Source organism: Gopherus evgoodei, chromosome 21 (assembly GCF_007399415.2).
Source record: "Gopherus evgoodei ecotype Sinaloan lineage chromosome 21, rGopEvg1_v1.p, whole genome shotgun sequence".
In the NCBI taxonomy this organism is placed as follows: Eukaryota; Metazoa; Chordata; order Testudines; family Testudinidae; genus Gopherus; species Gopherus evgoodei.
This window is the reverse complement of record NC_044342.1, coordinates 1523958-1543953: the sequence shown is the minus strand read 5'-3', so window position 1 is coordinate 1543953 and position 19996 is coordinate 1523958. Positions and strand designations below refer to the sequence as shown.

The following is a 19996-nucleotide window of genomic DNA, read 5'->3' as shown; positions in this document are numbered from 1 at the left end:
ATGACAAGGCTCACACCCGCAATGCTGTGGGACTTGGGATCACACACACACAGCCTTGGCAGAGTCCTAGGAGCTGGTCCTGAGGGCTTGCTGACCTGAAGCTGATTTGTGTGTGAGCAGAAGAGGTACTTGGGTTCAAACCTGCCTCAGAGCCTGGGGTTAGAGTGCTGTGTAGATGCGCTCTCTGCCTCACCGAGCATTTAATTATATCATTCAAAGGGGAGACTGAGACAGCTATAAACTAGGTTGCCCCATAGCACACTGGTTAGGGGCACTATCCTGTGAGACCCATGTCCAGCTCACCTGAGTTCAGACCTGCTCTATAACAGGCACTGTGTGGATTTGAAGCTGGGGCTTCCAGATAAATGCCCTGTAGGGAACACTCAGTTTCAGGACACCTCAGGATGTTGCTGGCTTGCACATCCTCACCAGCAGAAAATTAAGTCCTAGTTAACCTAGCACTAGGTGGCTTAGCACCTTGGAGGATCTGAGCCTGGGGGAGTTTAGGCACCTCCAGAGGCAGGTGACAGCTGAGTGAAGGTTTTGAGGATCCCAGTGGAACTTCAATGTTGGATGTAGGCTCCTAAATCCCTTGGTGGATCTAGCCCTTTCCTTATGTGTGCCTCAGTTTCCCCCATTTAACTGGTACTAGGCTGTTAAGATAGGATTTGCAAAGCCACTTGGGGGTAGGGGCTATACATTCAGTGCCCATGCTTTTTCAACAGACTCTGTGTGTTCAAATCTCCTAGGTAGCTTTGAAAACCCTATGCCCCCCCTTCCCCTCCACACACACACAAATCTCATCTGCTTTGCAATCTGGTTATTTCATGCCTGATTCCTGCCTCCCCCTAAAAGTTAGCTGGGTTTGAGCTGCCAGGGATTGCATCCTGCTTTGACGCTGTTTAATAAACCCCATTGCAATTAAAATGCCAGCTCAGCTGTCCCCCAAATCCTAGGGGGCCAATTTCCCTTCATCTGGTCCAGCAGAGAGCATCCATCAGCACTTTCTCATTAGCATGTGAGTTTATAGATCGGTAGCAGGGCTAAGGGCTATCAGAGTTAGAGTGGAGAACTGAGCAACCACCAGCACCTCAAAATGTGATCAGCTTGGGAGACTTCTGGAGAGGTGAGTGGATGGCAAACTTCTGGGATGGAACAATTATTCATGCTTCCTACAGCTGTGGTTGAGTGCGTTAATTTATTAGTGACTCAAAATTGCAGAGACTTGGCAATTTGAGACACAACAGATCTTGCTTCTTGGCCGGGGGTTAGACTAGATCACCCTTGAGTTCCCGTCTAACCTTGAGGCTCTGTGATGCTATGAATGCTGGCCAAAAGGCAGAGTGGGGTATGTATCTGGAGCCCTATCACCGCCTCGAACCCACAAGCAGTTGGAAAACAGTGGGGAGCAGGGAAGTCTATCATAATCTGGGAGCAGTAGCTTTGGTAAAACAGGTTTAAAATGCAGACCTCAGCCATCCAGCTTGATATTTACATAAGATTTGTGCCAGGGCTGTGACCCACCACCACCACTTTCCATGAGACAACACTCCCCTGCCAGGGCTGAGAATACAGCCCAGGAGTCCTGGCCTCCAGCCCCTCACTGGTGTAACCCTCTAGACCCAACCACCCTCCCAGAGCTGACACTAGTATCCAGACTTCCAGCCCCCCTCCTTCTAATCACTGGATCCCACTGCTCTTTCAGAGCTGAGAAAAGAACCCAGGAGTCCTGATTCCCAGCCCCATCCATCTAACCACTAGATCCCCTCCTTTACTAGCCCAGTATCATGTCTTCCCACAGTGGCCAGTGCCCAGGAATAGAACCCAGGAATCCCAGTTTCCAGTCCTTCAATCTCAAAATCCACGAAGTTCCAGAGCTGACAATCAAGCCCAGAGATCCTGACTCTCAGCCCCTCGCTCTAACCCCTAGCTCCCACTCCCCGCCCAGAGATAAAAATAGTACCCAGGAATTTTAGGTCCTAGCCCACAACCTCAGAGCTAATCTACTAGAGTTTTTCACCCTCCTAGAACCAGGGACAGAACCCAGGAGTCCTGGTGTCCAGCTTCACCCTGCACTCGGCCCATTATGAAGAGAGGCTGAAAAGACTGGGTCTGTTTAGAAAGGCAAAGAGTAAGAGGGGACATGTTGGAGAGAGAGAGAGAATAATGAATGGGACAGAGAAGTGAGATCATAGGGATATAGGATTTATCAGAGAAGATCAGACACAAGACTGAATTAATCCTGTAACCTGTCTCTGACATTGGTCAGCTTCAGCAGGAGATGTCAGAACCCTGGGAACAAATGTAGAATTATCTGGCACAGACAGATCTCGTCCTGTTCTCTAATAGAGAACAGATTTAGCCCTGAGGCTTGAAGTTTAACATCCCTTCCAACATTTTCAGTAGTGTTTATAATAAATGGATGGTCTTGATCTCCATGTAAATGTCCAGCCCCTTTTGGCATCTTGCTAAATTCTTAGTCTCAATGGTTTCCTGTGGCAATGAGTCCCACTGTCTAAATTACCCATTGCATGGAAAAAGTGTTTCCTTCCATCCGTTTCGAATGGGCTGCCTTTTAATTACACACAGGCACTTTTTTTGCTCTTTCTGTTCTTTACATCAGATCAAGGTGACCTGGGAAGGAAGGTAGCAGATTTAAAACCAAGCCAAGGAAATACTTTCTCACGCACTGCACAATTGTCTGGTGGAACTGATGGCCACTGGATCTCATTGAGACCTGGAATTTAGCTGATTTTAAAACGGATTGGATTTTTATAGAGCTAATAAGAACATCCTTCCTTAGAGGTTTTTGAGGTCAGGCTAGACAAAGCCCTGGCTGGGATATTTTAGTTGGAGTTGGTCCTGCTTTGAGCAGGGGGTTGGACTAGATGACCTTCTGAGGTCCCTTCCAACCCTGATATTCTATGATTCTATGATCCTCATCTCCTGTAGCGAGGACACAGATTTCACACCAGGTATAAGCTAAGTAGTAATTGACTGGGGTTAGGAATGGTTTGCTGCTGATACTTAGATGTTTAGTTACCATTTATTCAATACACAGCCAGAGTACATTCATCTGTACACACAAAAAAGCCCAGCATACCTGTCTATTTTTTGTTAAATGTTAACATTTGATAGATATTCCCGGTATAATCAGAGATTTCACTCGATTTAATAAAATCACCAGCAATAACATGCCATGGGTATGTAAAGATGTTCTCTCTATGACACAGTAGTGCCCCGTTAAATAGAGAGCTGACGGTTATAGTCCTGCATAATGCTCCGCTAAACAAGAGCTCCATATGGTTTTGCCATCTCTCCATTGCAGATTTTCCTGTGGAGTGGTTGAGACATTCCTCCAAACTCTTGTTTCTCTTGCTATAAGGCTGGGATCTCCAGCGCACCCAGTTCTCAAAGACATTTCATGGAATTTGGGTTCTCTTCGGGTGCCCTGGAAAAATCAACGCCTAAATTACCTTGGTCAATTGCCAGTCAGCTGGTGTGAAAATTACAGGGTCAGTGGCTCTCTGGATCTCTTTTGACTTCAGAATTTCTTCAGAGAGATGTTAAGATAGCAATATTTCCATGGTGATGAGAAGTGAGTGTTTAGTGGTTGGAGATCAGGGAGGGGAAGAGGTGACGGTGGGCATCAGGACTCATGGGTGTCATCCCTAACTTTGAGAAGGGAGTGAGATCTAGGGTTTGTGCAGGCTACCTGCATTCCTTTCCCTAGTTTGGCAGGCTCTAGCAGGCTAGAGCAATGGGGCCTGGGAATCAGGACTCCTGGCTTCTATTCCCAGCTCTGACAGGGAATATCAGGGTCTCTCACACTATTCTGAACTTCCTCAGGCAGATTGAAGATGCAGGGATTTTAGTCGCATTGAGTGGTGTTGTCTAGCAGGGCCGGCTCCAGGGGTTTTGCCGCCCCAAGCAGCAAAAAAAAAAAAAAGCCTTGATCGCGATCTGCGGCAATTCAGCAGGAAGGCCTTTGCTCCGAGTGGGAGTGAGAGACCTGCTGCCTAATATCTGAACTTGCTGCCCCACTCCAGAGTGACCGCCCCAAGCACCTGCTTGCTAAGCTGGTGCCTGGAACCAGCCCTGTGGACTAGACAAGGTGATTTGAGGTAAGAGTCTTCGCTGAGCGTCAGTTTCCCCTTCGGCAACAATGATAGCAAACTGCCTTTGTAAAGTGCTTCGAGATCTCAGGGCGGAAAGCACAATAGATGAGACAAGTAATAATTTCAGATTTTAAAAATCTCAGTCTCTCGAGTCCCTTTGATGACAGAGGTTCTAGACTTTTAAAGAGTTACAACCCAGGCAGGTTCCCTGCTATTTTACCTTTCTAAAGTCACTCTCTTTATCTGACAGCCATTAACAAATTAGACAACTAAAAAATCATCTCCCCAGAAAGCTGAACCGGCTCTGACTTGTTGGTCCTTTTGCCAGTGGAAATTTTCTCTCTGTCTCCCCTTCTGCTCAACCACGGCCACCAGTATTTCAGGTACGTAATGAGACTCTTTAAAATCAACTCCCACAGTACTGACTGATCCATGTATATTGGAGTCACGTCCCATGGCAAAAGGGACATGCATGTTCCTTGGGAAGGTGTGGGATCTGCTCCACCAGCTATTTAATTATTTATACAAAGTGGAATGACTTCAGCAGGAGTGATTGAGGGAGTCCGGCCCCAGAACCTCCCGCTGTTCAGCAGTTAGTGGGCACTTTCCACTTCAGGGTGGGGATAGCCAATCCCTTACAGAACTCTCTGTCAATGACATCTGTGCAGGCACTTTTGTCAAACAAACTTGCCACTTCATCCAAGAATGAAATCAGGTCTGTTTGGCAGGCCCTATTTTCAGAGGTGTAGTGATAAAAAAACGTGGGGAAACCAAACTTCATATTCTCCAAATGGGACCTGGGTAAATGCCATTTATCTGCATTGACCCCTCAGCTACATTGCTCCCCGTTTTTCCATGTTGACTGCTGTTAATTATAGCCTCATATTTTACTTCTTTATCAGCTGATTGCTGTAGCACTTTTCCCATTATTTTTCCCAGGACTGATGTCAGACCAATCAACCTCCATATACCTGGATCTGCACTTTTTGAATACCGGCATAACATTAGCACTAGTCTAGTCTTCTGGAATTTCCCTGGTATTCCAAACTTTGTTTCAAAATAACATGAGAGGACCAGACATCTCATCAGCCAACTCTTTTAGTACTCTTAGGTTCAAATTATCCAGGCCTGTAGATTTAAAAAATGTGTATTCCCTAGTAGATGTCGTATAACATCCTTCTTGGTTACTCATGGGCTGGAAAGTACTTCATCATCCTTCATCATCATCGAATACTGTGTACAGATGTGGTCTCCTCACCTCAAAAAAGATATTCTAGCACTAGAAAAGGTTCAGAAAAGGGCAACTAAAATGATTAGGGGTTTGGAGAGGGTGCCATACGAGGAAAGATTAAAGAGGCTAGGCCTCTTCAGCTTGGAAAAGAGGAGACTAAGGGGGGATATGCTAGAGGTATATAAAATCATGACTGATGTTGAGAAAGTGGATAAGGAAAAGTTATTTACTTATTCCCATAATACAAGAACTAGGGGTCACCAAATGAAATTAATAGGTAGCAGGTTTAAAACAAATAAAAGGAAGTTGTTCTTCACACAGCACACAGACAACTAGTGGAACTCCTTACCTGAGGAGGTTGTGAAGGCTGGGACTATAACAATGTTTAAAAGGGAACTGGATAAATTCATGGTGGCTAAGTCCATAAATGGCTATTAGCCAGGAAGGGTAAAGAATTGTGTCCCTAGCCTCTGCTTATCAGAGGATGGAGATGGATGGCAGGAGAGAGATCACTTGATCATTGCCTGTTAGCTTCACTCCCTCTGGGGAACCTGGCTTTGGCCACTGTCGGTAGACAGATACTGGGCTAGATGGACCTTTGGTCTGACCCGGTACGGCCATTCTTATGTTCTTATGTGATAGGAATATACCATCCTGCTTCTTTCCAAATACAGAGCAGGAATATTTACTTTTCTGCATCATTATTAACAATTTTACCATCTCCATGTAGGAATGGGCCTATACCTTTGCTAGGATTTTTTTTGGTCTTTAAAAAGCTTCTTTTTATTCTCCTTATTCCTGCCAGCCTTGGAGATTTGCTTGATGTCTTTAGCTTCCCCTATCAATTTCCTGCAATTCATAATGTCTAATTTATATTGGTTGCTATCTATTTTGCATTTTATATATTGCTTTTTTTTATTTTTTTATTTCTGCCTTTACTTCAACACTGAACCAGGATGGGCTTTTAGAATCATAATCTTATGGCCATCTGATAAACTCTTCTTAAAGAACTCCCAATTTTCATTCACGTTTTTCTGTCTACATTTTTCCTCCCAATCAGTTTTCATAGAATCATAGGACTGGAAGGGATCTCGAGAGGACAACTAGTCTAGCCCCGTGAACTCATGGCAGGACAAAGTATTATCTGGACCACAATTTTGCTCACAATTTTCCTGTGTTCAGAAATTACTCCTTTTGAAGCACCATGTGTAATATTACTGGATGGGACTGTCCTCTGTTTGCTGATATTGAATATAATCATGTCATGATCCCCAGTCTCTACAGAACCACCAACTTTCCATCTAGTAATTAGTCCACCTTTATCCAGCCTAATGAATTCCAAAATCAATTTACCTCATGCTGGGTGCAATAGTTTTTGCATTAGAAAATCATCATTTATAATTTTGAGAAATTCCAATGATGTTTAACTGGCTGCACAAGACCTCCCATGTACAACTCCCTGCTCAAAGTCCCCCATAACGACACAGCTTTTCCTTCCACATAATTATGAGCAGGTGTTCAAAGAGGAACTTGTCCTGTTCTCTGATTTGATTTAGTGCTCTGTAACAGACTCCAACAATATCCCTGCCTTGCTTTGTTAGTTAGTGGGTTGATCTTGAATTCAAGATTCTGTGGTTCTGAATTATCAATACCTCGAAAACAAGTAATAGTGTCTTTAATGTGGAGTGACACCCCTTACGCCTCTTTCCCCTATTCAATACTTCCCAAACAGGTTATAACCAGTGACTGTAACATTCTATTCTTGTAAATCATTCCACCAATAATGCCAATTACATCAAATTGTTTCTCAGCTATGAGAATTTCCTGTTCCTCTCACTTATTGCCCAGACTCCTAGAAAATAAATAAAGTCTGAGGAAGCCACTCAGGATTGTGCCCAATGACTGCAAAAGGAGGAAGGCGTGAGTAGAATCCTTTGAATTTATCTCTTTATTTCTCCTCACGTCCCCCTCCAGGTCCCTCAGACTTGATTTCACAGGCCCAATGGAGCAGCTGTGGAGAAACCAGACTCCAGTGGGGGAGTTCCTCCTGGCAGCCCTTTCCCCGACTCCACAGTCCCAGGCCGCCTTGTTTGCTGTATTTCTCTTGGTCTATGTCTCCACGCTGGTGGGTAATACCCTCATCATGGTGACGGTCAGCTCTGACCCCTGCCTCCGCACTCCCATGTATTTCCTGCTGGGCAACCTCTCCTTCCTGGACCTCTGCTACTCCACCGTCACTGCCCCCAAGATGCTGTTGGACTTCCTGTCTGAGAGAAGGAGTATTTCCTACCAGGCCTGCATGGCCCAGCTCTTCTTTCTGCACTTTGTTGGAGGAGCCGAGATGTTCCTGCTCACTATCATGGCCTACGACCGCTACGTGGCCATCTGCAAGCCCCTCCACTACCCCAGCATCATGAATCGGACACTGTGCAGCTGGATGGTGGCAGCTTCCTGGGCGGGAGGGTTCATCCACTCCACGGTCCAGACCATCCTCACCATGCGGCTGCCCTTCTGCGGGCCCAACTGGGTGGACAACTTCTTCTGCGATGTCCCACCAGTGATCAAGCTGGCCTGCACCGACACCTACGTGGTGGAGCTGCTCATGGTCTCCAACAGTGGGCTGATCTCCACCAGCTGCTTCATTATCCTGGTAGCCTCCTACATCACCATCTTGGTGAGAATTCGCTCCCCTGAAGGGTGGCGCAAAGCGCTATCCACCTGTGCCTCACACCTGACTGTGGTGACCTTATCCTTTGGGCCCTGCATCTTCATCTACACCTGGCCCTTCTCCATCTTCTCAGTGGACAAGCTGGTCTCAGTCCTGTACAACATCATCACCCCCATGCTCAACCCCTTGATCTACACGCTCAGGAACAAAGAGGTGAAGTCAGCCATGAAGAGACTGAGGACAAAGGGCATTACTTCCAGGGAGAAGGTAATAGTCTGAGATGCAGGGAGAGCTGAGAATCAGGCAGCCATCTTGGGGAGATATGGATCAGCCATGGCAGTCATCTTGGGGAGATATGGGCTGGGCAAGGCAGGGGAGCCATAAAAGCCAGGAGTCCTGCCTCCTAGCCCCATCCCAACTCTAACCCACTAAACCCCACTCCTCTCCCAGAGCTGGGGATAGAACCCAGGAATCCTGGTTCTTAGCCCTTCACCTCCACTCGACCCCCCAACTCCCTTACAACAGGAACGTCATTAGCAGTTATTGGATAGCTCTGTAACATGCAGCCTGCATTAACCAACCCCATGTCCTGCAAGACAAAGAGGCCCACAACACCTAAATCCCAGCCCTCCCTGCTGGGGGACCTGGGATTAGAACTTGAGATCTTCTCCTCCACATGCCCACTGAGTTAAAGGAGAGCCCCTAGCTGCTGCACTATCATGTTGCTGATTTTGCCATGCTGCCACTAGGGGGCGACATTGCCCCAAGATGGTACATTGCAACTTGGCAATGTGGTCCCGGGGTGGATTTTGGCAGCAAACACTGGACCCAAAGTGCCTTGTCAGCCCTTACTCCCCAAGGGAATGCCACTGGCTGTTTTCACAATTCAGCTCTGTCCCCTAGGGTATTAATTACAGATAATGATTCCCCACCGCCTGGGACATTGTTAGGAGCTGATGCACCCAGCAAGAAATTGCCACTGGTTTCTGGGGAAGCTTTCAGCAAATATCAGAATGTTTGTCCTCCAAGAGGCAGCCTTCTTGGAAACTCTCACAGCTCGGGAATGCCAGATAAAGAAACCGAGGCACAGAATTTCCTAGATGCATAGATGATAAGGCCCAGGAAGGATCATTATTATAATCAAATCTCATCTCCGGATGATCACATCCAATGACTCATTGCAGTTGACCTGGAGCAAATTTCTTGGAAAGAGGTGCCCCATCTCCATGGAAAATCTCCAAGAGATGGAGAATCCATCATGTCCCCAGGTAATTGCACCTTATGTCCAGCCTGGACTTTGCTGACTCCAGCTCCCAGCCATTGGGTCTCCAGGCCACAGATCATTCCCGTAGCTCTTCTCCCCTTCAATGGAACAGAGAAGGTCTAGCGACACCATCATTAGTAAGAGGCAATTTTCCAAAGGGCCCTAAAATCCACTTGCCTATTTTGATTGTCTTGGAAATTGCCATGTTTTTTCAGGATCTCTCATCAAATTAGGGATGCAAATTGGGGGAGCATTTGGTCAAAGGATCCCAGAGATAGAGCACCTGCAAAAAAGAACCTGCCAGTCAAATTTCTCCGATTTTTCTTTTTTGTGCACACTCACATCTGGAACCGTGGCAAGAATCTGCAGCAAAATGATCTCAGCCAGTTGGATTGGACCTCAGCAGACACCCAGTTCTGCACTGAGGCAGCAATGGTGCCCAGGCAGGGCCAGCTTTAGGGAAAATGGTGCCCTGTGCAAACTTGTACTTTGGCCCCCCAGACCCTCACTGCCTCCCTGGGCTCTCCCCCGCCCCCTATCACCCCACTGCCTTCCCTTCATTGCCCCGAGAATCCGTCAGTGGCCTCGCACCCCTGGCTCACCCCATTCCTTGCCTCTTGGCCACAGAGCCCTCCTGACCATGTCGCCCACCCATGAGACTGGCCCTGAGCCCTGTGGCTGTCTGGACTGGTTGTGGGGCTTTTGCCAGTGCAGTGGGCCACATTTTCTCCTGGGCCGCCGCCTGCCATGCTGCACTGGGGACAGAGCTCACTTGCTGGATGGCAGAAAGGAGGAATGGCTCAGGCTGGGGAGAGTCACAGAGAGTGAAGGGATAGAGCCCAGCATCCCGCAGAGTGCAGAGGTGGGACTAGGAGCTGGGATGGGAAACCAGGTGGGGTGGCAAGAAGGGGGCCTCTTCTGGGGAACAAGGAGGTGGGTACTGCTGCTGTGCCAGGCCACACCCGGCAGGCAGCAAAGGGGAGCCAGAGCCCCTTATCTCTTGGCCACAGTGCAACCCACAGAGCCCTAGGCGGTTACCCATGTTGCCCAGCCCTATGCCCAGGTTGCCACTGGTGGATCTGCACAAAAGCAAGTGAATCCTGATGCTGCTGCGCCACTTGGCACTCCAGCCCTGACATGCTTCACAAACTAGGCCAAACCCACACAAAGGCCAGGTGGGGCCACAGTTAAAGCACTTGCCGTAGACCCAAGAAATCTGGGTTCAAATCCCCATTCTGATCTAGTGCATAGTTGAATCTGGGGCTCCCACATCCTAGGTGAGTGTCCTGGGGCTCTTGGGCATTCTAGAGTGGGCTTTGCTCCTGGTGAAGCAGTTGAAGGTCTCATTTGTGCAACAGCAGCGTTTCTGAGTGTTGAACACTCAGCCTAAATCCAACTCTAATAGCTCCAGGGAAGCTGGGTGGTGGCCGCAAGCCAAGGCAAAAGTTTACAGCCAGAGGCTGGGCGTTTCCAAGGATCTAGAGGGAGCTGGGATGATAAATCCCACTGCAGTTCACAGAGACTTTAGAGACACCACAGCCAAAGGCAAAAAATGCTTCTGAACTTTGGCAGATGTGAAGATTCCTGTGTCCCCCAACCCCAAATAAATTATTATATCCCCGACCAGAAAACACACCCTTCAGATTGCTACAGGCTGCCTCTCTCTGGAGCTGTATAGGCAGAAGTATCTGTTCAGTATTAACGAGGCAATCAAAGAGATTGCGACCCAGCCAGGTGAAACACACCAAGGTGGGAAGATCAAACCCAGGGAGCTGCAGAAGATCCCAAGCACGTTCCTTTTGGAATCAGGTTTTCAGATCCCTTAGGTGACTTTGTCAACTTCACTGATGGGTTCTGGTTGCAAAACTCCACAGCCCTCAGCAGTGAAGGAGATAAGCAGGGCCGACTTTGAGCTGATTCACCTGATTCCCCAGAATCGGGCCCCACGCCGAAGAGGGCCCCAAGCCCATGCCTAAGGGGGCCCTGCTCCGGGGGTCTTCAGCAGCATTTCGGCGGTGGGGGATCCACTCCGGGGGTCTTTGGGAGCATTTCAGTGGTATGGGATCCTTCAGTGCCATGGAAAACCTGGAGCGGATGCCCCATTTCCGAAGTGCTGCCGAAGCTCTGGACCCCGTGGGTCATAAAGCCGGCCCTGGAGATCAGCCATGAAATGAGAACAGAAGAACGGCCATTCTGGCCAGAGGTCCAGCCCAGTATCCTGTCTTCCTCTGGACTCTTTCAATTTCTCCACATCTTTCTTAAGATTTGGTGCTCAAAACTGAACACAGTAGTCCAGCAGAGTAGAGCAGGACAATGATCTCCCATGTCTTACAGATGATGTTCCTGTTAATACACCCCAGAATAATATTAGCCTTTTTTTCAGTTGCATCACATTTTTGGCTCATATTCAGTTTGTGATCCAGGATAACCCATGGCTCCCTTACAGCAATGCCACCACCTAGCCAGTTATTCCCCATTTTGTAGTCATGCATTTGATTTTACCATCTTAGGTGCACTAATTTGCATTTGTCTTCACTGAATTTCCCCTCAGTATTTCAGAGCAGTTCTCCAATTGCTCAAGACAATGTGAATTCTAATCCTGTCCTCCAAAGCCCTGGTGTCCCCCAACAGCCTGGGATCATCTACAGATTTTATAAGCATCTTCTCCGCGCTCTCATCTGAGGTGTTAATGAAAGAACTGAATAGTTCCAACCTTTTAAAGATCCCCGGATGGTCCCTTGGCATGTCCTCCCTGTTTGACGGTGAGGCATTGATAACTGCTCTTTAAATACCAGTTGTGCACTGGAATGTCATCCAGACTGTATTTCCCTATTATTATTTTTTATACTACCATGGGAAATGGGGCCAGATGGGACAAGACATGGGGGGCTTCATATCATGGCTTCAGGGACGATCCTGCTCTGGAGGAGATGGATGGGGGCAGGACTACATGTGTTGGGATGTATGGATCTGTAATGTCTTTCTACAGCTTTTAGCCAGTTTTTCTCCTTCTTTCTCCTGTTTCTAGTCCCCCTTATACAGTACAGTCTTCTCCTCCCCACCCTAACCCTCTGCTGCCCCCTAGTGCCCATTATACCGTACAGCCGCCCCTTCCCCACCCCCACCCTCTGCTGCCCCCTAGTGCCCATTGTACAGTACAGCCGCCCCTCCCTGCCCCCACCCTCTGCTGCCCCCTAGTGCCCATTATATAGTACAGCCACCCCTTCCCCACTGCCACCCTCTGCTGCCCCCTAGTGCCCATTATACAGTACAGCCGCCCCTTCCCCACCTCCACCCTCTGCTGCCCCTAGTGCCCATTATACAGTACAGCCGCCCCTTCCCACCCCCACCCTCTGCTGCCCCCTAGTGCCCATTATACAGTACAGCCGCCCCTTCTCCACCTCCACCCTCTGCTGCCCCCTAGTGCCCATTATACAGTATAGCCACCTCTTCCTCGCCCCCACCCCTGCTCCCCCTAGTGCCCATTATACAATACAGCCGCCCCTTCCCCACCCCCACCCTCTGCTGCCCCCTAGTGCCCATTATACAGTACAGCCGCTCCTTCCCCACCCCCACCTTCTTCTGCCCCCTAGTGCCCATTATACAGTACAGCCGCTCCTTCCCCACCCCCACCCTCTGCTGCCCCCTACTGCCCATTATACAGTATAGCCACCCCTTCCCCACCCCCACAATCTGCTGCCCCCTAGTGCCCATTATACAGTACAGCCACCCCTTCCCCACCCCCACCCTCTGCTGCCCCCTAGTGCCCATTATACAGTATAGCCACCCCTTCCCCACCCCACCTTCTGCTGCCCCCTACTGCCCATTATACAGTACAGCCGCCCCTTCCCCACCCCACCTTCTTCTGCCCCCTACTGCCCATTATACAGTACAGCCGCCCCTTCCCCACTGCCACCCTCTGCTGCCCCCTAGTGCCCATTATACAGTACAGCCGCCCCTTCCCAACCCCCACCCTCTGCTGCCCCCTAGTGCCCATTATACAGTACAGCCGCCCCTTCCCCGCCCCCACCGTCTGCTGCCCCCTAGTGTCCATTATACAGTACAGCCGCCCCTTCCCCGCCCCCACCCTCTGCTGCCCCCTAGTGCCCAATATACAGTACAGCCGCCCCTTCCCCGCCCCCACCCTCTGCTGCCCCCTAGTGCCCATTATACAGTATAGCCACCTCTTCACACCTCATACCCCCTGCTGCCTGCAGAGGATGAGGGGTGCGGTAGGGGTGACTAGGCTGTATAACAGGCACTCGGGACAGGACAATGAATTTGTTGCAAAGAAAGGAGACCACATAGTTCCGTCCGCACTCATCCCCAAAATTCAAGATCGTCCCAGACAGCACATCCCCCGGGATGATGGCTTGGGCCCACCCAGCCCCATCCTCCAGGGCACTGTCATCCTGTCAGCGCCAGGTTCTGTTCTCTTAGCTGAACGGCCAAGCACTCCAAAGCTCAGCTGCTGTTTGTGTCTCTGGGTGTTTTTCTGCCCACCTCACTCAGCCCTGGGTTGATTTTCTGCCCACTCGGTCGTGTTCTGAGGTGAAAGCAATTCATCAGCTTCTCCAGAGCAGGGCCAAGGGGACACCCCCATGCTACAAATAGACCCTGTTTTCCTCCAGGCACCTCCTCTCCCTCACTGCTGGATGTCGTGCCTCGTGTATCATACACGGATGACTCTGACCAGTGAGTTTGTGGGGGGCCAGGCCCCTGCAGAGTCTCCTGTCAAGGTGGTTAAAGCTCCTTTGCTAGAGATTTTTCAGCTGAGTTTTGGCAAGTCAGCGTATGGAAAGACAGAGCCTCCGTTCCCATGGGGATCTCACCTCAAACATCCTCCCCAACATGTAGGCTGTGGTGTCTCCTGAGGGTACTGGTGGCTAGATCTAGCACCCAGCCACCACCTCAGGAGCCCACATCTCATATTTAGGCCTTGTGAGACCCTGACAACCCCACAATTAGCTGCCACCTAGCCTGGGAGGCACCTAAACATGCTAGGCAGCTACATGTAACACCAACTGCATCCCCAAATGTGCTGAAATGTCACCGGTGGGTGTGTGTGGAAGCATCTTAGTCCTGATGTGGCTACAGAACAGTAGCTCATGTCTTCGCCATAGCAAAACCCTTCACTTAGGCATTGCTCTGGCTACATTGTCTCTGCAACCTGTCCCCGGGTGTGCTCGGGGGGCGAGGAAGAAGCAGAGATTTTTGTGGCTGGCTGTGGGTAGGGTGTCCCTGCTGCCCCCTGCTAGGGTGTGTACCCTGCTCTGTCTGTGTGTGTCTGTCCTTATACCTGAGAGCCCCCGAGTTCTCCTAGGAAATGGGAAACCCCCCAGTTCAAATCCCGCCTCTGCTTGATTTGGGTCAATGACTTCAACTTAGCTGAGTTCCCTGGTTGACAGTTATAATAAGGCAAGGGTATCTCTCGGCAGGGGATTTGGGATGCCTGGCTTCCATTCTGGGGCACAGTGACTTCCCTCCCTTGCTCTGTCCCTCAGTTTCCCCAGTCCCCGCCTGACCCAGCTCTGCAGAGTGGCAACATAGTTCCAGTTCCAGCTAACGAGGCCCTTGAGGGCTGAGCTACACAGGCTTCTCTCTCCCCTCATTGCTCATCTCCCAGAGCTCCCATGGGGGCCCCAGAGGGGATATAGCAGGAGGTTATATGAGGGGATTGGTCCATAAGTCAGGAAGGGACAGAGATGGGACCTGGCGTGGGAAGCAGTGCAGGGTGAGTGTCAGCCTGTCCTGCCCTCTTGTTCAGTCCCCACCAGCCCTCACTCTCCAGTTCTAGCTGCCCCTCAGGCCCAACAGAACCCCCCTCCTACGCTAAAGCTCCCGCATCAGCTCTGCCAGCACTCCTCAAGCCAACCCACAGCCCCTGCTAACACAGTCCTGGGCTCCCCACCAGCTCTGTCGCTACCCCTCAATCCATACCCGCAGCCCCTTATGGCCAAGACCTGGGCTTCCCCTCACCACTCCACTGCTCTGCTGGTACACCTCATTCCCACCCAGCAGCCCCCTACTATCCTAGCCCTGCCACCACTCCCAACAGCTCTGTCGATGCCTCTCAATCATAATCCACAGCCCCCTGCTACCCTAGTCCTGGGCTCCCCCAACCCCAGCTCTGTGGGTTTCCTTTAGTCCTAACCCACAGCTCCCTGCTAGACTAGCCCTGCCCACCCCCTAGGTCTATCAGTGCCTCTCAATCCAAATCCAAAGCCCCACCTTGTATCCTGCTTCAGGAGGACAGAGTTCAGATTTCATAGCATGTGTGACCGGGGATGTCAGGGTGCTTTTAGGGTTGCTGTTCCCATTGCACGTCCACTGTGTGTTTGTATCAACTCAGTCAATGCACGGAATGAATAACTGGGGAATGAATGAGCCAATGGAGGGATAAATATGTGAGGGCATTTATTAATACATGACTAAAGCAGAAGCTAGCAAGGCTAGCGTGATGTCTGGCTGTATGTGTGTGCTGAACTTCTCATTGAGGGGTTAAACTAACAAAGAAGGGAAGGAATAAATAAATGACTGTAGAAAGAAAGAAAGAAAGAAAGAAAGAAAGAAAGAAAGAAAGAAAGAAAGAAAGAAAGAAAGAAAGAAAGAAAGAGAAAGGAAATAAACACGTCAACAGGGGAAGGTATAAATTAAAGGGAAGGAAGGTTTTAATTAAGAAATGAAACAATGAATCTGTGATTAAAAGAATGAATACATGGTGGGATCCATGAACGAATGGAAGAAGAAATGAATGAATGTCTAGCTGTCGATGCTGTTGTCAGATCCTGGCTGCATGTGTCTGTTCCCTCTGCATGCTGCACTGGCTCTGCCCTTAGAGCAGGCTCCGATCAAACTGCCTGATAACCACAGACCCATTTAGTAGCATAGTCACCTGGCCATGTTTATTGTCCATGAAGCAGGTCCTAGTATCCCATACATTCTGCAGAACCATTAACACATGTATGCCTATCACAGTGGAGCCGCTCACTCGCTGGCAGGACTTTCCACTGCCCCCTAGGCCAGCCACACACTCCCTCTGAGACTCCACTTTATAAATCAATACAAACAAGTAACATCAATTACAACCCTCTGACGTTATTAGCTACTACCTCTACCTGGTATATTTTGGTTCAATCAAAACATCTCTATCCATCACTCTGTCATCCTGACCTTACCTTTAGCAGGGGTCAATGTGTTCTCGTTATCTTTGGGAGGGTGTGTTTGTACCATACTTGGTATCGGGATGTTCTGGTACCACACTGCTGGAGTGTGTTTGCATGAGTGTCCTGTGCCCAGTACTGCTTTGGAATGTGTGTTTCTGCAATAGCAGCCCTGTGCTTGCCAAGTTCTGAGAGTGCACACAGGCAGAGCCTGACGTCTACTCACAGCCTGACTTTTGCTAACTTTGCTTTATGTCAGCAAGGCTTGACCATTACTTTAATTCAGGCCTCGAGCCTCAGACTGGACTTCTGATAAAAGGATTTATGTCTCAGGCTCCATTTCTACTACCGAGGTGATGGAAGCCAGACACGATGGCCATCAGGAATAAATCAGAAAATAACAGAAATAAAGGGACAGGTAAATAAATGAATGAATGTAGAGAAAAATAGAGAAGGAACAAATAAATGAACAGCTACATGAAAATAGGTTTAAGAGTAGCAGCCATGTTAGTCTGTATCCACAAAAATTTATTTCAGCATGAGCTTTTTGTGGGTTACATCTCACTTCTTCGGATGCATAGAATGGAACACACAGACAGGAGATATTTATACATACAGAGAACATGAAAAGATGGAAGTATGCATACCAACTGGAAGAGTCCAATCAATTGAGATGAGCTATCATCAACAGGAGAAAAAAAACTTTGAAGTGATAATTGAGGTGACCCATAGAAGGTGTAAGGAGAACTTAACATAGGGAAATAGATTCAATTAGTGTAATGACCCAACCATATACGCCATCATGTGCCAGCAATGCCCCTCTGCCATGTACATTGCCCAAACCGGACAGTATCTACGCAAAAGAATAAATGGACACAAATCTGACATCAGGAATCATAACATTCAAAAACCAGTGGGAGAACACTTCAACCTCTCTAACCACTCAGTGACAGACTTGAAAGTGGCAATTTTGCAACATAAAAACTTCAAAAACAGGCTCCAAAGAGAGACTGCTGAACTCAAATTAATATGTAAATTAAATACAATTAACTTAGGTTTAAATAGAGACTGGGAATGGCTGGGTCATTACATTAATTTAATCTATGTTAAGTTTACTTAACATTTTCTATGGGTCATCTCAATTATCACTTCAAAGGTTTTTTTTCTCCTGTTGATAGTTCATCTCAACAGACTGGACTCTTCCAGTTGGTATGCCTACTTCCACCTTTTCATGTTCTCTGTATGTATAAACATCTTCTGTCTGTGTGTTCCATTCTATGCATCCCAAGAAGTGAGCAGTAGCCCACGAAAGTTTATGCTGAAATAAATTTGTTAGTCTCTAAGGTGCCACAAGTACTCCTGTTCTTTTTGCAGCTACATAAAGGAATTTATAAATACACAAATAATAGAAAGCATAAATAATGAGGAGGGCCATGACCTTGATCAGGCCTGTGCAGCACTAGACATATCTGGAGGTCTGACCTCAGTAACCGCTAGATGTTACCATAATTCAGACATTCATTGATTCTCAGATTCACAAATGTAAAGGCTAGAAGCAACCACTAGAACATTGAATGTGAGCTCCTGTATAATCCAGGCCAGTGGATTTCACCCAGCTGCCCCCGTATTGAACCCCATCACTTGTGTTTAACTAAAGCATCTTCCAGAAAGGTCTGAATCTGAAGAAACCAAAAGATAGACAATCCACCACTAACCTCCAGCCATTAGTTCTTGTTCTGCCTTTCTCTCCTAGACTAATGAACCCTTTAGTGGCTGGTCTTTTCTCCCTGGGAAGGTCCTTATACAGCATGAGCAAATCACCTCTCAGTGTTCTTTTTCAGTCACTAAAAGGATTGAGCCTTTTAAATCTCTCTCTGCCAGACATTTTCTCCAGCCCTCAGATCATTTTCGTGGCTCTCTATGCCCCCACCCTTCCAATTTGCCAGCATCTTTTCAAAAACGTGTACCCCAGAGCTGGGCGTAGGATTCCAGTATCACTCTCACCAGTGCCCAGTACAGTGCTGGGTTCCTGCTCACCACAGCCCTCTTAATACATCAAGGTGAATTGCTCGTCCATGCTGAGCTGCCAATCCTTCTCTGTCACTAATTGCCAGGACACAGTCCCCTGTTCTGTAGGCATGATGTATAACTTTCAATTTGGCTGTACTGCAACACCATTTTTTGAATGGGGTCGGATCAGTAAGCGATCTGGCTCAGTCTGTGTGACTGCCCCAGCCTCAGCATTATTTCCCACTCTCCCAATAGTGGTGTCACCTGTCTGATCACCAGTAATTTTATATTCACTTCCCTATCACCGGTAAAGAGGTTGAATAGCTGCTGATCAAGATCCATTCCCTGCAGAACTCCACTAGAAACACCCCACCAGATAAGGAATCGCCATTGATGACTACTTATTAAGATCTGTCCGTTAGCCATCAATCTATTGATTCTGCTAGTGCTAGTTTTTTTGCCAAAATGTTTTGTGGTACTCACGGAAATGCCTGCCCCCAATACAATTAATAAATTATAATTATGTTGTGGGTTGGGTTGAATCTTGTTGGTATGTGGGGGATTCTCCATCAGGGACAATTTTTAAATCAAGAGGCATTGTTTTTCTCAAAGATCTGCTCTAATTCAAACCAGAACATATCCCGGGAAGTCCTATGGCCTGTGTTAGATATAGACTCAGCAGAATTCCATTTTTATTTTGTTATAATCTACACAGATAATAGTGATGTTTATTTTGAAGTCATTTTTTGATGTTTAGCAATATACATTTTTGCACAGGAAATTGGAGATGAATCAAACTTTGGTGATAATAATTATTTCATGACAGCAGATGTTGAAATTCAAAATGTTAAATCTTTACAACCATTAAAATACAAATGGTCAACATCACATGTCAAAATATACAAAGTATATGTCTTTAAGTCAAATTCAAATACGTTCTTTAACAGCATTTTTCTTCCTTTGCCTTTGTAAATTTTCATTATTATTCATGGAAATCTTTTTTCATTTGCTTGTGTGTGTGCTTGATGAAATCAACATCAACAGACATTGGACAATAAAAATGTCAAACTTCCAAACCTAGTACAGGATGTCCATGTATTGCAAGGTCTCTTCTGGTATTGGATTGTAGGTATCGATGGGTGGGACAAAATTGCTGCCTCTCATTTAGGGTAGGTGAAAGAGGATTTGAGTGGTGATCAAAGACACTCTCTCCTGTTGTTTGGTTCCTCCTGTGCTCAGGGAAACAGTATTGGTATGTTTTCTGTAAATATGCAAGATTGCATCAAAGAAATTCCTGACTCCATCAACAAATTCCCCTCCCAACCAGAAATTATCATTAAACACTGAATGTTTGGCTAATTGCTTGAGTCAACAATTGTAGCAATGACAATGTACCACATTGGTTTGTTACAGGGATGGAGCATGAGAATGGCACAGGGGTGACAGAGTTTGTGCTACTGGGGCTATCCCAGACCCGGGAGATCCAGCTCTTCCTCTTCATCTTGTTCCTCGTCTTCTACTCCATGATCCTCCCAGCAAACA

General features: G+C 47.8%; 1 protein-coding gene across 1 annotated transcript; it reads left to right on the top strand.

The window, feature by feature from the left end:
• The first annotated feature begins 428 nt into the window (after positions 1–428).
• Positions 429–19996, top strand: LOC115638284 (olfactory receptor 4Q2-like). Its single transcript, XM_030539874.1, has 4 exons — positions 429–1126; positions 4369–4501; positions 7324–8284; positions 19868–19996. Exons 3-4 carry the CDS (start codon positions 7352–7354, stop codon positions 19895–19897), a joined length of 963 nt encoding a protein of 320 aa, XP_030395734.1. The 5' UTR covers positions 429–1126; positions 4369–4501; positions 7324–7351; the 3' UTR covers positions 19898–19996.

Coding starts and splice junctions, on each gene's coding strand:
- LOC115638284 (XM_030539874.1), top strand. CDS start 7,352: ATGGAGCAGCTGTGGAGAAACCAGACTCCAGTGGGGGAGTTCCTCCTG. Junction 8,285..19,867: donor GCATTACTTCCAGGGAGAAG/GTAATAGTCTGA, acceptor GGTTTGTTACAG/GGATGGAGCATGAGAATGGC.